This window comes from Triticum urartu, chromosome 1, assembly GCF_003073215.2.
Source record: "Triticum urartu cultivar G1812 chromosome 1, Tu2.1, whole genome shotgun sequence".
NCBI classification, from domain to species: Eukaryota; Viridiplantae; Streptophyta; class Magnoliopsida; order Poales; family Poaceae; genus Triticum; species Triticum urartu.
In genome coordinates, this window is record NC_053022.1 from 553,684,647 (window position 1) to 553,703,433 (window position 18,787).

An 18,787-nucleotide genomic window follows, 5' to 3' on the forward strand; every position below is an offset into this window, starting at 1 on the left:
ATCCCCCGCAACCAAAAATTAAAACGGCCATCTGGCCGGATAGACGACCTCATGGCCAGCATAGAGCGGCAAATAACGCCGCACACAAGCCAATACGTGATCCACGCGAGGGCTCGCATCAAAAGGACGACGCAACAAGATCCATTTATGGACCACACAAGCGCGCTCCAGCATACGATGCAACACAACAAACATCCGAACACCGCGGTACACCCAGATACAGGGGTGCCGCACACCCCCTATGTTTCACCGACGAGGTGCTGGACCATGAATTTCCAGAGGGATTCAAACCCGTACACATAGAGGCATACGATGGAACAACAGACCCTGGGGTCTGGATTGAGGACTATATCCTCCATATCCATATGGCTCGACGAGATGATCTTCACGCCATCAAGTACTTACCCCTTAAGCACAAAGGGCCAGCTCGACACTGGCTTAAAAGCCTCCCCGAAAGCTCCATTGGAAGCTGGGAAGAGCTCGAAGACGCTTTTCGGGCGAATTTTCAAGGGACTTATGTCCGACCTCCGGATGCAGATGATTTAAGTCATATAACTCAACAACCCGGAGAGTCAGCCCGAAAGCTTTGGAACATGTTTCTTACTAAAAAGAACCAAATAGTCGACTGTCCAGACGCCGAAGCCTTGGCAGCTTTTAAGCACAGCGTCCGAGACGAATGGCTTGCCAGACACCTCGGCCAAGAAAAGCCGAGAAGAATGGCAGCATTAACAAGCCTCATGACCCGCTTTTGTGCGGGCGAGGACAGCTGGCTAGCCCGTCGCAGCACCAACAACCCAAGTACATCCGAAGTTAGAGATGGAAACGGGAAATCACGATGCAACAAAAACAATAAGCGCCGGAATAAAGAAGACAGCCCGAAGAGCACAACGGTAAACGCCGGATTCAGAAGCTCTCGGCCAGGTCGGCAAAAGCTGCCCTCTAAAGGTGCTAGAGATAAACTGTTCAGCCTAAACAAAATTCTGGACCAAATATGTCAGATCCATAGCACCCCCTATAAACCTGCAAATTACACCCACCGAGAATGTTGGGTCTTCAAGCAGTTCGGCAAGCTCAACGCCGAACATAAGGGGCAGGATACACCAAGCGAACACGAGGATGAGCCTCGCAAGCAAAGCACTGGGGAACAGAAGAAATTTCCACCAGAAGTCAAAACAGTAAACGTGTTACACGTGATAAAGGGGAGAAACAAGGCGGCACTCCCAGATAAATATGCCCAAGGGCCTATCACCGCGGAATTCTGCCACTCGCCGTCTCAACCGATCACCTTCAACCATCAGGATTACTCGGCAAGTATCCGGCACGCAGGATGGGCTGCCTTGGTATTAGATCCAATAATTGACGGATACCACTTCAGACGAGTCCTGATGGACGGCGGCAGTAGCTTTAACCCGATATATCAGGACACAATCCGCAAAACGGGGATAGACCCAACAAAAATTTGCCGCAGCAATACTACCTTTAAAGGAGAAATGCCAGGCGCAGGGGCTCATTGCATGGGCTCCCTATTACTAGAGGTTATATTCGGCTTCCTCGATAACTTCCGTAGCGAAAATTTAACCTTCCACATCGCTTCGTTCCAAAGTGGCTATCAAGCACTACTCGGACGCGAAGCTTTCACTCGCTTTAACGCAATACCGCATTATGCTTCTCTCACGCTCAAGATGCCCGGTCCGCGTGGCATCATTACAGTAAATGGAAATATTGAGCGATCCCTGCGCGCCGAAGAGAGTGCGGCTGCCTTGGCAGCCACACACTAAAACGGCCTCACCAAATAAAGCATTTGACAGGTCGTCAAGACCACAGACGTGGTTAGACGAGTCCGGTGCAGCTATATGTAATTCATACAGGTCTGGTGGACACACCCCCATTACAAATACAAGGGGCTCAACACGTGCAAACAACTGGCAATTTTTGCTCATCTTGAATTGTACATGGTTTCTCTAACATAACCTATCTTTTCACATGACAACTTTTCACCTAAGTTCCTTTTTTTACAGATGACCATCGTACTACACCCGTCCAGGATACGACACAATGGAGACAGAGGCACAGACATGCAGCAGGGACCCGTTCCAAGGATTCTTTTTAGATTAAGACCCTGCGTAAACCTTTCTTACTGTCTCTTGTTGACACACATCCCTCGGATTCTCAGTACAATTGAGAAGGATGCTGATGTCTTGGCGTGTGGCCACGTCAGAATAATGCACGTACCTGGACACCAGGGGCTTCTTACAAAGGGCACTGTTTAGGCCCACAATAAAGACCGAATACCTTAGGGAGTGTTCGGCGTCGCGACTTTGGCCTTATATGAATCAGCTCCGAATCATGTCTTTGGTCAAATGTTGGGTTTGACCAGCTCCTGTGTTTTGCTGCCTTACGTTCCACTCTATCGGCTAAGGCGGCACCAGGAGAACTACTGCGATTGTGCCCTGGTTCATCCGGACGAGCACCTCAGTAGAGAAAGCCGAAAACGGACTGTCATGATATAGAGTGAGACTGGTCAACCACTCGATGACCTATCGGAATCCTAGAATTCCTCCGCCTTAACGAAGGGCCGTTTCCTGGCCAGGCATGTACGCACCCTGAATTCGGGTGAGTGCGGAGCCACCAGGGGTATAGTAGCCCCACTGTCAAACTCCTCTGGCTAAGTGAAAGTGTTAAAGCATCAAAGTCCGGTTGCCTAGTTCGCTGCGCTATCACCTCCTTAATAGGACCAAGACGTTGGATTAAGTGTGAACACGCGTCTTCTGTGAACACCCCCACATTATATGCGTGGGGGCTGAAGCCGATGACTGCAATTTTTCAGGATATACATATATATACAAACGGCCGCATAGGAGGCATCATATTACTTTCGGGCAAAAGTATAAATACAGCCTTGATAAATTTAATAAAACATTGTTTTTACAATGGGAGTACATGTCACTCAAACATAATATTCTTCGAGCATTGGGCCTCTATCAAACGAGCACCCTCAAGAACTTCTTCGAAATAGTGCTCGGCAGCCATTCGGCCTATGGCCGAACCCTGCGACGCAACAGTGGTGGCATCCATCTCCGCCCAGTATGCTTTGACACGGGCAAAGGCCATCCGCGAGCCTTCTATGCATGCCGACCTCTTCATCGCATTAATGCGCGGCACTGCACCAAGGAACTGCTACACTAAGCTGAAACAGTTGTTCGGCTTCGGCCTCTCCGGCCACAGATGATCCACGACGAACCTCATGGCGAGTCCGGACAATCTATTGAGTTCGGCCCATTCGGCAAGTTGATCAGTTAGTGGAAGCGGACGCTCTGGAACGTTAAACTGTGACCAGAATAGCTTGTACACTTCACGATCAGTTTGATCTCGGAAGTATTCAGCCGCATCGACAGCACTCGCTGTCAAATCCAGATATGCATCTGCCGAACTCCACAGCCGATCCAGAGGTGCATACCGCTGATCTCCGAACTTCCTCCGCAACAAAAAGGGCTTCCCAGCTACAATATCACCGGCTTCACGCAGCTCCTCCTTATTTGCTCTCATGGCAGAGCGGGTGTCTTTGGTCGCCATTGTGGCCTTTTCGGGGTCTGTTGCCTTCGCTCGGTTTTCTTCTTCAAGGAACTGGCAACGGTCGGCAGTGTCTTTTAACTTTACAGCCATCTTGGCCATCTTCTCTTTGCTCTCGCAATGCGCGGCCTTCTCGGCTCTTAACTCTTCGGCCGCCTTCAAAGCAGCCGCATTACTACTCCTTGCTTGTTCTTTGGCTCGGGCAAGTTCCGCCCGAAGGGTCTCCACGGTGGCAGCTCCATCTGCAGTCAAACCGTATTAAAGATACCAGCATCGCGCTGCTCTTACTATGTGACATTCACCAGAAAACATCACATACCCTGTGCCTCGTCAAGCCGCTTGTTAACAAGCTCGATGTCGGCATCTTCCGCATCCAGTTGCCACTTTAGTTCGGCAAACTCATTAGTCCGGCCAGCCACCGGAGCTTCCACCACCTGCACATAAAAGCAGTATGGTTATTACTTGGTACTACGATCCTCTGTTTGCCTCCGTTCTCGGCAACAACCAGAGTCTCAGGGGCTACTATCTACACAGGGCACACCTAAAATGTGCGGTACTATCACAAATGTATATCATTTTATGTACCTCAAAGCCTGTTAGTAGACTCATAAAGGCGTCATGCAACCCGCTTTCAGCGGACGAAATCCTTTCCATCACCGTACCCATCAACATACGGTGCTCTTCCGAGATGGTCGCCCGCTTTAGCAGATCCCTCAGTGCGTCCGACCACATACCAGATGGCGCCGGACTCCTTTGTTTGCCCTCTTCAAGAGCCGGATGCTGGGGACTTCGGGTGACTATAGGATTATCTTCTGGCCTCACCAGATCTGGAGAGGCCCTCCGTGACGACACTTCAAGGGCGCCCGCTTCTTGAGCGGGGGAGTCCGGGGAGGCGTTTCGCTCTCCATCATCTCTGGAAGAAGGTCCCCTGAAGACGAGCTCTGTTGAGAAGGGCTAAGATATAACGCCCTCGATGCGGCTATATCTCCCACGTGTCGAGGCACGACTTAGAGGCATAACCGCATTGAAAGAAATGTCGCAAGTCAGGAAATCATCACACATCCCATGTACATAAATAATATAAAGGGGAGGTACATAGTTGGCTTACACTCGCCACGTCACATCAAAGTACATAAATATTCACTAAGTCTGGAATCTGTTTTGCATATTCATTTTTGCCATGCTTGTTTGAACCTCTTAATGGATGATTTTGCCTATGGCTCAGTGCTAGTGTTTTGTTAACCATCTTGTGTACATCACTGCCATGTATTTTGTTTCCATGTTTGGTGGCTGTAGCATGTTCATTTCGTTGCGTTTAGATGCCTACTTGCTGTAAATCGCAGACCGGTGTCATATCTTAAAACGCTTGCCATTTCCAAACCGTATCTCCGATTCCAATGATCTTTATATCGTTTTCAAGCGATTTCATCCCCTCTATCCAGTGGCACCCTTGGAATTCCAAGTTGAGGCCAGGTTCATGCATTTCCTGTCATATCTTGCATTTTGCATCCCGCATCGCATCCCGCATAGCATGTCATCATTTCATCACATTGCTTGGTCTTGCACGTGGTTGATTGTATCCTTGTTGCTTGTTTGTCTTGTTGGGTAGAGCCGGGAGACGAGTTCGCTACCGAGGAGCCCGTTGAGTTTGCTTGTGAGGATCCGGTCAACTTTGACAACTGTGCAGGCAAGATGATCATACCCTCGAAATCACTACTATCTTTGCTATGCTTGTTTGCTCGCTCTTTTGCTTTGCCACTGCTACGATGCCTACCACTTGCTTGTCAGCCTCCCAGTTGCATGATTGAACCTCTAACCTACCATTGTCCTAGCAAACCGTTGATTGGCTATGTTACCGCTTTGCTCAGCCCCTCTTATAGCGTTGCTAGTTGCAGGTGAAGATTGGAGCCGTTCCTATTGGAACATCTTTTATTTGCTTGTTGGGATATCACTATATTGCTATGTTATCTTAATGCATCTATATACTTGGTAAAGGGTGGAAGGCTCGGCCTCTCGCCTAGTGTTTTGTTCCACTCTTGCCGCCCTAGTTTCCGTCATATCGGTGTTATATTCCCGGATTTTGCGTTCCTTACGCGGTTGGGTTATAATGGGAACCCCTTGATAGTTCGCCTTGTTTAAAGCTTTTCCAGCAATGCCCAACCTTGGTTTTACCATTTGCCTCCTAGCCTTCTCTTTCCCTTGCGTTCTGCAGACTCAAGGGTCATCTTATTTTAACCCCCCCGGGCCAGTGCTCCTCTGAGTGTTGGTCCTACTGAGTGATGTCCGAGGCTACCAGGGGCAACTCTGGGCTGGCTTACCCGACGTCTGGCTCATCTGAGTGTGCCCTGAGAAAGAGATATGTGCAGCTCCTATCGGGATTTGTCGGCACATTCGGGCGGTGTTGCTGGACTTGTTTTAACCTGTCGAATCATCTTGTTGTACCGAGATACCGAGTCTGATCGGTGTGTCTTGGGTGGAGGTCTTATCCTTCGTTGACCGTGAGAGCTTGTCATGGGCTAAGTTTGGACTCCCCTGCAGGGATTGAACTTTCGAAAGCCGTGCCCGCGGTTATGGGCAGATGGGAATTTGTTAATGTCCGGTTGTAGATAACTTGAATCTTAATTAATTAAAATGAATCAACTGAGTGTGTTGCCGTGATGGCCTCTTCTCGGTGGAGTCTGGGAAGTGGACACGGTGTTGGAGTAATGCTTGCGTAGGGTGTTCCTCTAGTTTCTCGCTCGCGCCTTGCCTCCTCTTCTCGCTCTCCTTTGCGAATAAGTTAGCCACCTCATATGCTAGTCGCTTGCTGCAGCTCCACATATACTTGCCTTATCCTTCCTATAAGCTTAAATAGTTTTGATCGCGAGGGTGCGAGATTGCTGAGTCCTTGTGGCTCACAAATACTATAATTCCAGATGCAGGTCCAGGTGATTCCGCTCCAGGTGATGAGTACGAGCTCAAGTGGGAATTCGACGAGGACTCTCAGCGATATTATGTTTCCTTTCCCGACGATCAGTAGTGGTGCCCAGTTGGGGTTATCGATTCAGGGCCTTGTCGCAAGTTGGGGGTCTTTTCTATTTTGGCACCATAGTCGGGCCATGAGTGATTTGTATGATGGATGTTATTTATGTACTTTGATGTGACGTGGCGAGTGTAAGCCAACTATGTACCTCCCCTTTATATTATTTATGTACATGGGATGTGTGATGATTTCCTGACTTGCAACATTGCTTTCAATGCGGTTATGCCTCTAAGTCGTGCCTCGACACGTGGGAGATATAGCCGCATCGAGGGCGTTATATAAGATCCGAACTGCAAGATAAACGCTTCGGTTATTTTCCTCAGAAGTAAGGTAGAATATCTTTACTATTAAGTAGATTTTGATCACTTACGGCTCTCTGGAGGGCTGATTCCCGTGCGGACTTTGTGTGGCAAGAGCACCTTCCAAGGCAGGACCCTCTGCTGGAGACATCTTCTCCCGTTTGGAAGCCTTGGTTTTCGGATCTTCAGAGGTAGTCCTCTTCCTTCCCCGGAGCGAGAGAAGTCCAGATTATTCCCCTTGGTTATCCTCCCTCACGGAGGCGCTCATTCCCTCGGTTGAAATTGGTAGCAATGGGGGCTCGCTTTCGCCCTCATTATTCCCCCTTTATCTTCCTTTGAGGGCTCCGGGCCAGGTGCTAGCTCGAGGATCTTTTCCAGTACCGGATTGTCCAAACCCTCAGGAAGGGGGGCCGAACACCGAATCATCTTCGCCTTTGTTAGCCAGTCCTAGTTCAAGAGCGATTTCTGAGAATGACGTCATGATAAATAAAAGACGGTGTGTTCGGCTAGAGGATTACTTACTTGGTCGGCGGTGCGGTTGCTGCTCAGGCCCACGTCCTCGGTAGTATCCGGACACTCTGTTTGGGGTCCGAAGAATGATTTATATATACATCTCCTCGTGCATCAGGCCGAGGAAATTCTGAATAGTGCGTGGTTCTACTGGGTTGAACTCCCACATGCGTAGGGGCCGGCGTTTGCAAGGCTGGACTCGACGAACCAGCATGACTTGCACCACCATAACCAGACTGAAATCCCCTTTGAAGAGATATTGACTGCGGCTCTGCAGTATAGGCACGTCCTTGGCTGGACCCCAGCTCAGCCCTCTGCTAATCCATGACATCAGTTGTGGTGGAGGGCCCGAGCGGAAGGTAGGGGCAGCTACCCACTTGGCACTTCTGGGAGCTGTGATGTAAAACCACTCCTGTTGCCATAATCCAGATACCTCTGTAAAGGAACCCTTCGGCCATGAAGCGCCGACAATTTTTCTTATTAGAGCGCCTCCGCACACTGTGTGCTGCCCTTCGACTATCTTCGGCTTCACGTCAAGTCTTGAGCCACATGACAAAGTGAGGGGTAATGCGGAGAAAGGCCTCACGAACGACAATGAAGGACGATATGTGTAGGAGGGAATCCGGGGCTAGATCGTGAAAATCCAGCCCGTAATAGAACATAAGACCCTTGACAAAGGGATGCAGAGGAAGGCCTAGCCCCTGGAGGAAGTGGGGGACGAACACGACGCTCTCGTTGGGTTCGGTAGTAGGGATGACCTGCCCTCGGGTGGGCAGCCAGTGTGAAATCTCGACGGTCAAATATCTGGCCTCCCTCAACTTGTTGATGTCCTCCTCCATGACGGAGGAAGGCATCCACTGGCCCTGGAGGCTGGATCCGGACATGATTGGATATCCAAAGAACCTGACCTGGGCTTTGGGTGTTAGAACTCGAGGCGGGGGAAGGATTCGATTGAGCACGGGAGGGAAAAAGTAAAAGCCTTGTACCTTTATAAAGAGGGTGAATATCAAGCGTCCTCCTCATAGCCATTTGGGACTTGCCTAAAATCTAGGAGTCCTAGGCGCGGTTGGGTTACCCACGACCGTATTGATGAGAATACCGTAATAAGGGGGACACGATCTCTGCTTTGACAAGACGTGTCAAGGAACTGCCTCGCGTTATGAGCGGGGCTAGTTAAAGAAAACGGTTCAAATAATCGCCGAGCCATGGCATGATGTCATGTTGCCAAAACGTGTCAGCGGATTAGATTTGTGGAAATATTATTCTCTCTACGGTGGTACGTGCAACTTATTTTGTAGGGTCGGACACTATCCTTTCATTCAAACTCTTCTGTGGTATATCCGGAGGAGGAACCCACCTTGCAATGCCGAAGACAACACTGTGCGCTGGACTCATCGTCATTGAAGCCTGGTTTAGGGGCTACTGAGGGAGACCGGGATTAGGGGGTCTCCGGACAGCCGGACTATATCCTTTGGCCGGACTGTTGGACCATGAAGATACAAGATTGAAGACTTCATCTTGTGTCCGGATGGGACTCTACTTGGCATGGAAGGCAAGCTAGGCAGTACGGATATGGACAACTCCTCCTTTGTAACCAACCTTGTGTAACCCTAACCCCCTCCGGTGTCTATATAAACCAGAGGGTTTTAGTCCGTAGGACAACATACAATCATACCATAGGCTAGCTTCTAGGGTTTAGCCTCTCCGATCTCGTGGTAGATCAACTCTTGTAATACTCATATCATCAAGAATAAATCAAGCAGGACGTAGGGTTTTACCTCCATCAAGAGGGCCCAAACCTGGGTAAAACATCGTTTCCCCTGCCTCCTGTTACCATCCGCCTTAGACGCACAGTTCGGGACACCCTACCCGAGATCCGCCAGTTTTGACACCGACACCCAGCCTCGGAAGATCAACACGTCACAGCACTACCTAGGCACAACAGAGAGGTCAGCATGTCAGTCTAAATCCTATGGCGCAGGGGTCTGGTCCCATCGCCCATTGCACACCTGCACGTTGCGAGGGTGGTCGGTGAGCAGACCTAGCCTCACTTATACAAGAGCAGGCGTTCCAGTCCAACCAGGCGCGCCGCTCAGTCGCTGACGTCACGAAGGCTTCGGCTGATACCACGACGTTGAGTGCCCATAACTGTTCCCGCGTAGTTGGTTAGTGTGTATAGGCCAGTAGCCAGACTCAGATCAAATACCCAGATCTCGTTAATCATGTTATTTTGAAGTAACCATGAACGCCGACCAGGTCCAGGCCCACCTCTCTCCTAGGTGGTCTCAACCTGCCTTGTCGCTCCGCCTCAAAGGAATAGTCGGGGGCCGTCGGGAACTCAGGCCCACCACTACCAGGATGGAGCCACCTGCCCCTTCAGCCCCCAACATCGGAATCACTTGCGGGTACTCAATGAGCCGACCCGACTTTAGTCACCACATGTATAGCATATATATATATGTAAGTATATACCCGTGATCACCTCCCGAGTGATCACGGCCCGATAGTATAGCATGGCAGACGGACAAGAATGTAGGGCCACTGATGGTAAACTAGCATCCTATACTAAGCATTTAGGATTGCAGGTAAGGTATCAACAGTTATAGCAATAATGACAGGCTATGCATCAGAATAGGATTAACGGAAAGCAGTAACAAGCTACACTACTCTAATGCAAGCAGTAGAGTAGGCGATATCTGGTGATCAACGGGGGGGCTTGCCTGGTTGCTCTGGCAAGAGAGAGGGGTCCTCAACACCGTAGTCGTAATGGGTAGCAGCGGCGTCGGTCTCGGTGTCTAGCTAGAGAAGAGGGGGAAGAAACAATAAATATTAAGCAAACAGATGCACATAGATGCATGACAAGACAAGTATCGGTGCTAGGGGTGCCCTAACGCGGTATGAGGTGGTACCGGTGAAGGGGGAAACATCCGGGAAAATATCCCCGGTGTTTCGCGTTTTCGGACGGATGAACCAGAGGGGAAAAGTTGCATGTTCGCTATGCTAGGGATGTGTGACGGACGAACGGGCTGCATATCCGGATTCATCTCGTCGTTCTGAGCAACTTCCATGTACAAAGTATTTTCATCCAAGTTACGGATTATTTTATATTAATTTTTAAAGTTTTAATTCATTTTCTAGAATTACTAAAATTCTGCTAAGTCCTCAGTTTTAAACATCACTAGATGACTCGTTGCGCCAATGGCGCAAAGGCCGAGAGGGAGCCAAGAATTGTGAGAATATTCAGACACCCAAATCTTTACTGCTGGTACATAAATGTTTCGTTACAATGTGATACACAATGGAAGTAGATAGGAAGGGACACATTATATAGATGGTATGAAGCTACGTAGATGGTAGGCTCATAGGTTTAAACAAAGTCGTTAAGATCAGTTTATGCTAAGTAAAGCTACATAGACAGAGATGCATCATGTAGATTGTTTTGATCACCCAGCTTATGGTAAACAGCTACATAGACAGAGATGCATCATGTAGATTGCTTTGATCACCCAGCTTATGGTAAAACAACTACATAGACAGAGATGCATCATGTAGATTGGTTTGATCACCCAGCTTATGGTAAACATCTACATAGACAGAGATGCGTCATGTAGATTGCTTTGATCACCCAGCTTATGGTAAACAGCTACATAGTCAGAGATGCATCATGTAGTTGCTTTGATCACCCAGCTTCTGGTCTCACCGCCTAGAGATGCATCATGCAATAATTTAAGAACATGTAGCAAAAGAGCAAACCAATACATTGTTTGACTTTGACCAAAACTGATATGCCTTCTTTTCAAGAAGGAAGGGAGTACAATTTAAATGTAAATAGGGAACTCACTCCACTTCCCTGAAACTCTGTCAGGTTTCCTTTCCTAAAATCTGCAAATAATATCCTAAAAAAATCATAGTCAGTTATGCTTGTTATTATAGATACATGATAAGCGATATTCAGTATGATTCTGAACTACTTGAGCTCTAAGTTTTATTTGCAAAGCCTGACACATGACTAAGCTTCTTATATACATACATCATGTAATATGCTTGAATTCTGTTTGAATAGGGAGGGTGAGAAGTAACAAAATTATCAGTGCACAACAATTTCTGATGAAAGAAGACCTGGCAGTCAAGCATTCAGGGAGGAACTAATCGGCGTCAGTCTCATGCCATATGTACTCAAGTTGGCATATACTCACGCAATTGACCTCTTGGTAGTCTTGGTTCATCCATTGCACCGGTATATCCTCCCACCCTCCAATATGTGTTAAACTGGGTAAAAGAATTGAAAGCTCAACATTGCAGTATACACAATAAAAAAGTTTCTGCAATGATAGCGAAAGAAATAGACACATCATGAAGCTAATAAGTAGAGATATACTGGTTGTTTAATCTGCAGGTGCTGCCATGTTCTTCTCAAGATCAAAATAGTAGTAATCAAATTTCACAAATAAAACATCAAACAAACAATGGTTAATTAGTAAAGAACCAATTTTATCTATTGCAGTGACACAAATTTCTTAGCTTGCGTACAACAACTCTTATGTGGTAAGAAGTCAATTCTGCTAGGTAGTAAGTACCTCGTGAGGATCTCCCACACGTCGTAGCGTCCAGCCAAGATGATGGAGATGGTTGGCATGGCGAAGCTGTAGGAGCCACCCATCACGATGGGGAGGCGAGACACGAAGAACATTTGCAGTAAGGTGTTTATGCCTGTAACGAACAAGAGCGTCTAAATTTCCTGGTATGTATATTGAATGGCTAAATTTTATTCAAATATCTGGTAGGTACATCCACAATGGCACAACAAATAATGTAGTTAAAGGTGTAAAAAATGTAGGGGGTTCATCCTTGCTTTGTGATACCAAAAGTTGCAGACATAAAATAAAATTTATCACACTATTGGCTCCGTGATGCTCATGAGCTTTATGAGTTCCAATTAGTTTCCTGGTATTTCTACCATAATCATTTGCCAATATAGAGACATATCACTGCAGAAGGTTTCTTCTTAAAAGGGAAATTAAAGACACACCCCTTCGGTTGGAATGAGTACAAGCTAGGTATATCACATATGCACCATAATAATTTCAAAAGGGGTGCAAAAATATGCATCCAGCATAGAACATAAATCCCTGTGTATAAGGGAAAAAATTAGTTTGCATATAAGGATATAATACATGAATGGACATAATTGTGTTTGTGTGTGTGCATGCGTGTGTCTCCAATAATTATTCTAGTAACATAATCTAATAATTAACATATTAACAACACTATTGCTTGAAGGGTCCAATCAGAAGCTCCCAATTATTTTAGTCTGCCAAGTAATCTCTCTGTGTTGCAATCTTCAAGCATATTTTATAACCAACTTATTTATTGATAATGATACATGTCCACTGAAGCTACAATGCCAATGATCTGTTGTGATACAGTTCCTGAAATTTATGATACGCTATAAAATCATTTTGAGTAGTAGGCAACCATGCCATAACTGAATCTATCAGAAAGCAAAAGTCACATTCCAATTTTGAAGTAAGCATACAGTTTCCAAGTTAAATGCTAACATACTATATGAACCAGAGAAAATAGATCTCAAGTGATTAAATAAGCAATAGATACAAAATCTGTACTCTAAGGTTGAACTTACGTAGAAACTTAATAACTAAACTATACATGTAAGCTAGTAATCGCTCCCATAAACTGAAAAGGAAAGACTGCTGGTAAAAAGAGCCAACAAGACAACCAATATGCCCAAGCTCCAGAAAAAAGAAATAACCCAAATACATTGCGAAAGCAAATAAAAAAATGACAGGATAAAAAAGAATGATCAACCTGAACAGATCGTAGGAAAGACAAAAAGTCTCAAATTATTTGTTCTTCCTGAGTTGAATTACTCCTTCCAAAGCAAATGGTCAAGATAGCTGTAGGAAGGAAAACCCAAAAATGGTGCGCCCCCTCCCACGACGGAGCCTGACGGAAGTAGCCGGTGGGCATCAGCGGCAGGGCCGAGCCATCTTCCTTGCTGGCTCTGTCTTCCCCATATTCCTCACTGGCTCTAAGAAAGGCATCCAAAGAAGCAAGTAGCTAACATTAGTTTATAGAGCCTTGGAATTGGGCCACAAGATCATGGCAAAATAACAGTAGCACATCATTTCTTGTGGTTTGCATGGTCTCTCAAACTTTTCATGGTTGGTTTGCTATTACTTCCAATTTTGCTTGTACTGTGTTAAATAAGCCCTATTAAAGCATACCAAAGATGGTTTTCTATGCAAAATAAATAGACCAAAAATGAATGAAGCAAAAAAATGCAGATGAAACCTTTCAATAATGAACTAATTCCTAGTTTAACCGAAAGGCATTACCGTACGTGAGAACAAATATTGTCAGTGAGCACTAACAAGAAAATTCAGCAGTGCATTATGCCATAGTTTCCTATGATCTAAACTGGTTGGAGACACGAATTGTTAATGCATCTTCCTTTGATCAAGAACTGGCTGGAGACATAAAGTATTAATATTTTACTTATAATATGAGCAAGAACAGAGCCAAAACTAAGGTCCCTAAGGAAATGCAGTATTATCTTTATGCTAAATATACATTTCAAACACATGTCAAATAAACTGGATTTGAGATAGTGTCAAATGTATCCCGCCGGTAACGAGCGCCATGGAGGGATAGAGAAAAAAAACGTGCGCTTGGCCATGGAGGCAGTAAGGGCGCGGTGAGAGGCGGAGACGGGCTGCAGACCTACTTTATCTTCCCGGCAGCTGCACCCCGGCATGACCGAAGCCCAGCCATTTGGTAGGTGTTAGCGTCTCATCATCAACAGAAAGCAGCAGCAATGTGGGATTCTTATAAAAGAACCAAGACACAGTCAGCATTACATGCCAGTTCCGTGCCAAATCAAGTGCACTAATACCTGCAAGCATGAACTATGGCACCAGCATAATTTTCTCTTGCATGTAAAGCATATTTAACATTCGTTGGTAACTCCGAACCTGAATACCACCATCTTCACCAAATTTCCCATGTATCACTGGGAAGACAATGTCAACGTTGGCAGCAAGATGCTCCACGAATTCACACAGGGAGCCGAATTCTTGTGCTAGACTGTAGAAAGTGAAGTTTAGAACTGAACAATTTGATATGGACTTAAACATTAGCAAGGAAGAGAAATAAACCATGGCAGTAAGCTCACCTTTCAAGCTTGAAATGAAAGTCTGAAGGGGTGTTGGAATACAGCTGTGGAGTAGGAACACAAGAGAGTGTCATTTTACAAACAGAGTGCTCCAATCAATAAAATAATACCTTTTATCCATGAGGGTATCCCAATCAAACCAAACAAAGTAGGCAATTGTTTAATCAGAATTCAACCAAGGGAATTATTGTATGACCATGTGTAGAGAGACATGAAAGTGGGTTCAGATAATGCATCGGCAGATTCAGTTCAGACAAACTAACTAACACCACAAGTAAGCAGCGAATGACAAAATATTCAGCTAAGAAACGTTACTGAATGATTTCAGACAAGCGAATACAGTACAGTAAAACTAATACTCTGGCTGAGTGTCAAAAACGCTCTTATATTAGGGGACGGATGGAGTATATGATTATCAGATTATTTATAAAGAAATCAAAGCGGGATCCTCTGATAATGCATCGCCGGATTCAGTTTAGATAAATGCATTAGCAGCACAGCAAAGCAGCGAATGAATGAATATTCACTTAAGGAATTAATAAGAGCAGTTAAGAAGATAGGTAGCTCACCTGCGCCGGCAATATTGCGAACTCGTTCATGCCGCAGTCGATGTATCGCAGCTCACCAACAAGTCCTCACCCTGCATCCAGCATTCCTCATCAGCGAACCAACAAGCAACCAACAAGCAAGGGCGCGGTGAGAGGCGGAGACGGGCGGGAGACCTACTTTATCTTCCCGGTGGCTGCACCCCACCACGACGGGAGCGTAGTCACCGCCACCCTTCTCCGGCACGGATCCACCGCTCGTGTGCACTTTCTTTGCCAGCATCGCCAAAGAGAAAAACTGAAGGAGAGCAGGAGGCGTAGTGGAGAGCATGGAAGGAGGGGAACGGGGCGAGGTGCGGAGGAAGCGGGTGAGGCGTTGGGGATGGGTACGATGGCCAGGGTGCTCCAACCCTGCTGCTCCTTCCCCCATCGCCATCCTCCGGTCTCCTTCTCTGCCACACCCCTCTTCTCCACTCGACAGAGCATCGGGAGCTGGCGAGGGCGGGGTCGAAGACGTGGGAGCAGGAGAGGGGCGAGTGACAACAGTGACCACGCGTTAGCTCTTCGACGGGAGGAGGAGAGAAGTGGAGGAGAGGAGGCAGCGGAAGCAGGAGAGGAGGAGGCGGCGGCGACAGGAGAGGCGGAGGCGTCTGCGGTTGGTGCCGGACTAGGTCACGGGCTGGCTTCGTTCTGCTCGCTCACTGCGTTGTCTGGCCTTTATATGTTCAATGCGTGAAATGATGAAAATGCCCCTGGGAGGACATTGATTTACACGCGGTGGCACAACACTATACGGGGCGAATTTACACGCGGCACAGCGCTATACGGGGCGACATGGATGGCTTCCTCGTGCCTAGCAGTTCTTGAGGGTTTATATGTTCAATTTAGCTGTTTTCCAGAGGCTATAACTAGTGTTCTATTCATCCCATGAATTGGTGCCTTATATCAATATTGATCACTTTCCTGTGGTCAACAAGATGGTATCAATTGCATCATTGTTAGACCCCTGTAAATTGTTTATTTTCTACTCCAAAGTTGCTATGTTAGTATATCTGTTTTTAGTTCTGCCAGTTAACAGAACATAGAATTTTGTCATTTTCATAGGAATTAATCCAGGCAACTTTTGGATATGATCCAATGGAAAGAATTGAACCTTGACAAGTGTACTACCCGCACATATTTATTTTAGCTATGTTGAGCTTTGTTTAGTTCCTATTTTGAGGCTGTTTAGAGGGCTAACCAGTGTAGTTTTAGAAAAGCTAGCAGCTGCTACAGTAACTGAATGTTACTGTAGCAGCGCTGCACTAGTAGCAGCAGCATTACAGCAAGAAGCGGTGCACACGCACGCCGTCGTGGTCACGGGGTGGCGCGGCAGACGGAGGCGGGCGGTTGCGGCCACGAGCGGTTGCCGTCAGGCCGAGCGCCGACTACGGCACCGGCGAGCGTTCGAGATGGCAGTGGTGGCGCTGCAGGCTAGCGAGTGTGCGGGTGCTCGGGCGCGGGGCCAGGCACGCGAGGGCGCGGCCAGGCGGGAGCCGGCAGCAGCGAAGCGGCACGACGTAGAAGCAAATGCAGTGGCGGCGGCGGCAGTTGCACACGAACAACAGAGTAGCAACAGCGGGCGCGAGCGCGGATGGGCGCGGCTAGGGTGCAAGGCAGGGGCGGTGAGGTGCGGTCAGTCGTGGTCGTCGCTGTCCAGGCGTGGGCAGCGCTCGGGTGCAGGTGGGTGTGGCTACGGTGTACTAGCGGGAGGGAGGTGAGGGGTGTTACAGTGTGTAGGGGTCTCCAGGAGCTAGTTGTCGTGCTCGGCAACCATGGAAAAGGCCTCTGGCCATGGCAACTACATGGGACGGCAGCGACAGGAGCTACTAGCAACGGCGGGGGCACGTTATAGCTCGGGCTCGAGTTTAAGAAGATGCAGGGGAGGAAGTGATAAGTCTCCAACGTATCTATAATTTTTGATTGCTCCATGCTATATTATCTACTGTTTTGGGCAATATTGGGCTTTATTATCCACTTTTATATTATTTTTGGGACTAACCTATTAACCGGAGGCCTAGCCCAGATTTGTTGTTTTATGCCTATTTCAGTGTTTCGAAGAAAAGGAATATCAGACGGAGTCGAAACGGAAAGAAATCAACTGGAGAAGTTATTTTTGGAAGGAAACATACCTGATGGACTTGGACCTCACATCAGAAGATACGGGAGCTGACCACGAGGGTGGGGGGCGCGCCCACCCCCCTAGGGCGCGCCCCCTGCCTCATGGGCCCCCCGTGGCTCCCCTGACATGCTTCTTCTGCCTATATAACTCCCTAAAACCTCCAGAACATAGATTAGATCGGGAGTTCTGCCGCCAGAAGCCTCCGTAGCCACCAAAAGCCAATCTAGACCCGTTCCGGCACCCTGCTGGAGGGGAATCCTTCTCCGGTGGCCATCTTCATCATCCCGGTCCTCTCCATGACGAGGAGGGAGTAGTTCTCCCTCGGGGCTGAGGGTATGTACCAGTAGCTATGTGTTTGATCTCTCTCTCGTGTTCTTGAGGTGATACGATCTTGATGTATCGCGAGCTTTGCTATTATATTTGGATCCTATGATGTTTCTTCCCCCCTCTACTCTCTTGTAATGAATTGAGTTTCCCCTTTGAAGTTATATTATCGGATTGAGTCTTTAAAGATTTGAGAACACTTGATGTATGTCTTGTCGTGGATATATGTGGTGACAATGGGATATCGCGTGATTCACTTGATGTATGTTTTGGTGATCAACTTGCGGGTTCCGCCCATGAACCTATGCATAGAGGTTGGCACACGTTTTCATCGTGATTCTCTGGTAGAAACTTTGGGGCACTCTTTGAGGTTCTATGTGTTGGTTGAATAGATGAATCTGATATTGTGTGATGCATATCGTATAATCATACCCACGGATACTTGAGGTGACATTGGAGTATCTATGTGACATTAGGGTTTTGGTTGATTTGTATCTTAAGGTGTTATTCTAGTACGAACTCTAGGGCTGTTTGTGACACTTATAGGAATAGCCCAATGGATTTATTGGAAAGAATAACTTTGAGGTGGTTTCGTACCCTACCATAATCTCTTCGTTTGCTCTCCGCTATTAGTGACTTTGGAGTGACTCTTTGTTGCATGTTGAGGGATAGTATTGTTGAGGGAACTTACACTAGCGAAAGTATGAACCCTAGGCCCTATTTCCTATCATTGCAATACCGTTTACGCTCACTTTTATCACTTGGTACATTGCTATTTTTATTATTTCAGATTACAAATACCTTTATCTACTATACATATACCACTTGTTTCACCATCTCTTCGCCGAACTAGTGCACCTATACAATTTACCATTGTATTGGGTGTGTTGGGGACACAAGAGACTCTTTGTTATTTGTTTGCAGGGTTGCTTGAGAGAAACCATCTTCATCCTACGCGTCCTATGGATTGATAAACCTTAGGTCGGACGTTTTCGGTCTCCGGAAACAGATGCCGGGCCCTCTCTCTCTCTTCTCCCCCTCCCAGTCTCGCCACAGCCCACCTAGTCCATCCTCCTGCCCCTCTTTGCTTCCGGAGTTGTCCGATGCGATCGCACGGTCCGAAACCCTCTCTGCACAGTGCATCGAACCCCTCACGTGAGCGTC

The 18,787-nt window shown here is 47.2% G+C and overlaps 2 protein-coding genes across 2 annotated transcripts; both read right to left on the reverse strand.

Annotated features, from left to right (window-relative positions):
• Positions 1–11,024: 11,024 nt before the first annotated feature.
• Positions 11,025–12,775, reverse strand: LOC125539060. Its single transcript, XM_048702426.1, has 3 exons — positions 11,979–12,775; positions 11,598–11,670; positions 11,025–11,520 (listed from the first exon to the last, which is right to left on the reverse strand). Exons 1-3 carry the CDS (start codon positions 12,089–12,091, stop codon positions 11,380–11,382), a joined length of 327 nt encoding a protein of 108 aa, XP_048558383.1. The 5' UTR covers positions 12,092–12,775; the 3' UTR covers positions 11,025–11,379.
• Positions 12,776–14,192: 1,417 nt separating this feature from the next.
• LOC125539069 (D-alanine--D-alanine ligase-like) lies at positions 14,193–14,878 on the reverse strand. The gene is made up of 3 exons (XM_048702438.1): positions 14,594–14,878; positions 14,394–14,505; positions 14,193–14,314 (listed from the first exon to the last, which is right to left on the reverse strand). The coding sequence occupies exons 1-3, from the start codon at positions 14,665–14,667 to the stop codon at positions 14,276–14,278; spliced, it is 225 nt and encodes a 74-aa protein (XP_048558395.1). The 5' UTR covers positions 14,668–14,878; the 3' UTR covers positions 14,193–14,275.
• Between the last annotated feature and the right edge of the window lie 3,909 nt (positions 14,879–18,787).